The sequence below is a fragment of the Selaginella moellendorffii genome, unplaced genomic scaffold (assembly GCF_000143415.4).
Source record: "Selaginella moellendorffii unplaced genomic scaffold, v1.0 SELMOscaffold_211, whole genome shotgun sequence".
Lineage (NCBI taxonomy): Eukaryota > Viridiplantae > Streptophyta > Lycopodiopsida > Selaginellales > Selaginellaceae > Selaginella > Selaginella moellendorffii.
The window spans coordinates 17,333-22,045 of NW_003314471.1; the positions used below are offsets into that span (position 1 = coordinate 17,333).

The 4,713-nt window shown below is 45.9% G+C and overlaps 1 protein-coding gene across 3 annotated transcripts; it reads left to right on the plus strand.

Moving 5' to 3' along the window:
* The first annotated feature begins 1,066 nt into the window (after nt 1-1,066).
* LOC9648404 lies at nt 1,067-2,902 on the plus strand. Of its 3 annotated transcripts, none has more exons than XR_002991413.1 (2): nt 1,067-2,419; nt 2,508-2,902. XR_002991413.1 is itself a non-coding variant. In XM_024667824.1 (2 exons), exon 2 carries the CDS (start codon nt 1,479-1,481, stop codon nt 2,340-2,342), a length of 864 nt encoding a protein of 287 aa, XP_024523592.1. In that variant the 5' UTR covers nt 1,067-1,406; nt 1,455-1,478; the 3' UTR covers nt 2,343-2,902. The 3 variants fall into 3 exon arrangements, 2 of the variants coding, with proteins under 2 accessions (XP_024523592.1, XP_024523591.1); XM_024667824.1 differs by having other exon boundaries at nt 1,067-1,406; nt 1,455-2,902; XM_024667823.1 differs by having other exon boundaries at nt 1,067-1,352; nt 1,455-2,902.
* The last annotated feature ends 1,811 nt before the right edge of the window (nt 2,903-4,713 follow it).

Consider the following 4,713-nt stretch of genomic DNA (forward strand, 5'->3'; position numbering starts at 1 on the left):
ATCAGAGTGATGGCCAATTTCAAGAGTCGCCAATCTTCCTAGTGGAGGCTCTTCTGATGACATCATTTCTTTTCAAGCGTGGACCTTATGTGGAGGATCTCCTCTCAATTACAGCTTAGTCTTAGAGCCTTCATCATGGTACTCCAATGAAGCATGTGCATTCTATGGTGTCCGTGACCTTTGAAGTGGGAACAACGATTATGAGTGAGAGTAGCCCAGCCTCTTTATTTGATTAGACTACTTGTACTTTCATAGATTTCCAAGTATTATTGCTTGCGCTATCTTTGTGCCATACTACAAACTTCCAACTTTCCAACATGGACAAGCTTCATGCTCGTGACATGAAGATCCTTGCCCTTGATGAGCAATGTAGGGCTTTAATTGAGCAAACCAAGGCAGACATTGACTCCAAAGTTCCTAGTTTAATCATCTTTTCTCCTGAACAACTTGTTCTTCTCAAAAAGTTCACTTTGTCCTCCAAATTTTCTTCACAGTGGCTTAGCCTCTACTTCATCTAGTGCTAAGTGGAGGGTGGTTCATATGTGCTCGCCAATAAAATTGGCCATGAGCTTCCACATGCTCACAATCATCGCCACCTCAAAGCATTAATGTAATGACTTTTTTTTTTTTTTCTTTTTTCCCCATTTTCTTTCACCTCTTCTCTTTTGTCTTCAGGTTTTACTACCTTGGTGCATGGGTTCCAGCTTGGATTTCAGCCACAAGGTTGCATCAACTTTTTTCATATATGAGCTTTTACGATTTCTTGGTAAGTTCTCAATTGTTTTCTGGATCTATCACTTTCACTTTATCCCATCATTCATCACATTTTTTTTATCTCAAGCCTTCCTAGTGCATTTTGCTCTATCACAAATGTATATTGCAACTTTCCATGCCAACTATATGTGCTAAATGACAATTGTCCAAGGCTCAAAACTCCACTAAAAGATACTTGAACTTCAAGACTATTGCACTCAATATACATGCTAATAAGAACAACCTGGGTAGAGACAAAATTGCTACCTGGCAAAACATCAACTCATTTTGTCCCTTCTAGACATAAGTATGCATAGAGGTGGATTGCTTGCTTACCACACTCATGCAACACGTACACACTGATCATCGTGTTTCATCCTGCTCAATCAAATGCATCTCAATGAGCCCACACTTTCCATACATATAAACTCAACTACTAGAAAGAATTCAAGCACAGATTTACTTGCCCTTGGAGAGAATCTCCCAGCACAGTGCAAACACCCATGGCCTTCAGAAGAGTGATCTCATTGCCCTCCATGCCTCCAAGGGTGCGAACTCTTACTCCAAGTACGTTTCTCAGTGGTCGAGGCTTTTGAGAGGTAAAATCGAACCCTATCCTCCTTTTGCCCTTTCTTTTGTCGATCTTCCAGCTCGTAAGTCCTCAAATCCCGAAACGATGATGAAAGAATCGCTTGGAACAGGTCCGGAAGTTTCGAATCAAAGAAATGGCAAGGGCGATGGAACAACGAGCGCTGGGGCGTGGGCGATCCGATCGCGCAGCCCACGTCGTTGGCTGGACGTCGACGTCCACCTCTGGAAATGCCGTGAGCTCCACTCCCACTTGCTTGGCGGCGAGCTGCTCTCTCGGGCCTCTTTTGCGCATCGATCAACTTCCTCGAATTGCCAACTACGTTCTTGGGGCCGTGGTTCTCGTCGAGGCCCGAGGCAAACCGGACAGGAGGAGGAGGAGCTTTCGACGCTCCTGGCATGAAGAGGGTGGTGAAAGGAAAGAAATGGAGCAAGAGCGAGCACTCCCGAGAGAAGCACTCTGTAGAACGCCACGGCTCACGCCATGGCTCACGCTTCTCCCATGTAGAGACAAGGCTGGGCTCACGACGCTCCTGGACAGGCAGACGATTTACAGTGGTATGTACCATTCCCAGAGGCTGCTTATCACTTCCGGTGACTTCGATCGGGACGAAGAAGGCATGACATTGGAGCAGGTTGTTTTCCGAAAGCTGCAAGACTGGACACTCTCCAGCATGTTTGGCTCAAAGCTGGTAGGCAAGTGCCCGGTTGCAACTACAAGTAGTGTCTATCTGGAGCTGGAGGAGAGCTTGGCGAAGCACTTGGCTGGAGATCTCAGCGAAGAAACAGGCATCAACTTCATGGACAGTCGTGTTTTCAGTCTCAGCCCTGCTCCAAGTCGGGTGCTCGCGTCCTCCTCAGGCTCTCTTTTGCTGGCACACACAGCGAGCTTGATCTCGGCATCACTTGGACAGCCCCGGTGGATTGGTCTCCGGCTCGGGCTCAGTTCTACACAAGCTGGTACTTGGCTGGCAGCGGGAATGCAAGGGGATCCATCGTGATTTCGTTTCGGGCAAATGATGGTTCTTCCCGGGACTGTTACTCTCCAGGCATCGAGGCAGCCGAGGATGATACCGAGGTATGTTCGTTTGAATGGCCACACGCTACAGGTTTCGTTGGATTGCCAAAACGTGGAGTTTTGGGACTGATGAGATTCACACCAGCAGAAGATCGCAAAGCTCCTGCGGCTGTGGAGATTTCTCAGCGAGTTTCTATTGCAACCCAGGCCATAACTCTTGACGATCTATTACCACGATGATCGATTCACAACCCAAGAGGGGGCTTTGCCAAGGACGAAACGCCGAGCAGCACGAATGCGGGGGATAATCTCGTCTGGTGGGCGATCTAACAAAAACGCCATGGATTTCGCAAAGACCCCTGTCATATGGTTCAAGTACATGGTATGATTTTTTTATTACGGGAACCCGGTTGCCGAGATGATGGCTATCAGGTAAGTGTAGAGGTAAACCGTTGTAGAAGACCCGGGTTCGATGCCGAAGGGTCCACTCAACAAGGACTTTTATGCAAAAATTTTGCTAAATAAGGAGCCATTATTCTGGTTCGCCGGCTCACAAAAACAGCTTAGACCAGTCATTTAGGACATCGGTCTCCCAAAACAAACGTTTCGGGTTCGATTCTCTTCCCGATATTTGTAAATACCAAATACTGAATCATCGTCGATCATCAATGCGGATGCTCTGGCATCGCGACGCTGGAGCACCTCAGCCTTGCGCAGATTGACGTGGGCAAGCTGGAGACTGCGGCGGCTGTGATAATCCATTTCCTGGCCTATCGGCGCAGCGGCGGCTCCAGCCCTGGCAGCTGATTCTCTTGTCTCGTCTGATTCCATTGACAAGACATGATCGATCGCAGGCGCTCCTCCTGTCGCTCCTCCTCCTCCTCGCAGTGTAGCTTTCTCGACGCTGACCTTGTGTTTGGCGCCCTGGCGGCGGGATACGTTTTCAGGGACCAAGGTTGAGAGGTATGAACTTCCAGAGAAGTAGACTTTGTAAGCTTTCGGTGTGATCTTTCCAGGTTCAGGGCTGTGCTTGGAGCATCGACGCCACACATTCACCATCCATTCCTGTCACGAACAGGCAATTCCATCCTCAGGCAGCTCAAGTGGACGAAGTTCTCCATGTGCCTGGTGGGTTTGGGGGAATCAAACAAGCCCGCTTTTTCTCGGAGAGACTGCCGTCCTGCCCGAGCTTGATACTCCTCCCGATTTTAGCACCCAAAAGTCACCCCGATTCTTGAGACGCATCAAGGATATTTACTAGCCAGACTTCCATGGTGTCTACATGAAAGGTTTATGCGAAGGAGGACGCCACCCTCACTGTCAGCTTTAACACTTTCTCAGCAGGAGCTTACAGTTCCCTAGGATCAGCGCCAAAGGGGTACTTCCACAGGAGAACTAAATCTCTCGTACCTCTTGATTATTGCTAGTGAGAGCAGCAGGAGCTTGATGGTGCAGAACTACCACTTTCTGTTCTGTCTGGAAGCGTCCCAGTTGTCACCGCACCAAATGCCACGAACTTTCAATTGCTATCTAGGGTATAAAATGAGTAACTATCACAAATATTCTTTTGCATAGCTCGAACCAAGGCACCACTGGACTACTGATCTTTCATAACATTATTAAGAAAGGAAGGCTTTAATGTGAAAAAAGCCTGATCTTGTCCATAACCAATAAGAGGTGGGATAGAGGATCAGCAAGCAATCCCAAAGTGTATGCGACATTTCTACTTCCATACTTTTTATGCTAGAACCAGTGCATCTTAGATTCTTTGACAAGGAGAGGCACTAAAATAGCATCAAACTTGTAAATAGGTACTGTGCATCACCTTGACCACATCAAAATAAAAAGTAATACTGTGTTGATCTCCGGAAATTGAAGAGTAGTATAAAAAAGGCTTTTCATAGATAACAAATTTTCTTGCATTTCTGGGACATGCGTATAGTGCCATTTGTTAAGCTCAATGAGAATAGAACCAACACCTTTAGCTTCATAGAATTTTGCATTGGTGACTCCACAATGGGTACTGGTGTAGGCAAGTCTACCAATTGAACAAAATTTACTCAATTTCTTGACATTCAAAATTATTGAATACATTGTCCTATTGAAGGGTGAGTCAATAAATATATACTTATAGATGGTGTACGTCTTAGTCAAGTATATGTTGTTAGTCCTAGTATTTGTGAATTTGAGATTTTACGGCTTAACTCTTTCTAGATTATACCATTTAAGGAGGTTTATTTATCCTATGCAAAGATTCTTCCTATTTGATAAGTAGTTTGACTTTGTCGTTTACAACAATGTCATTGCAATTATCTTCTAAGACAAATGACTTTGTTGTAGTTGTTAAACTAGAA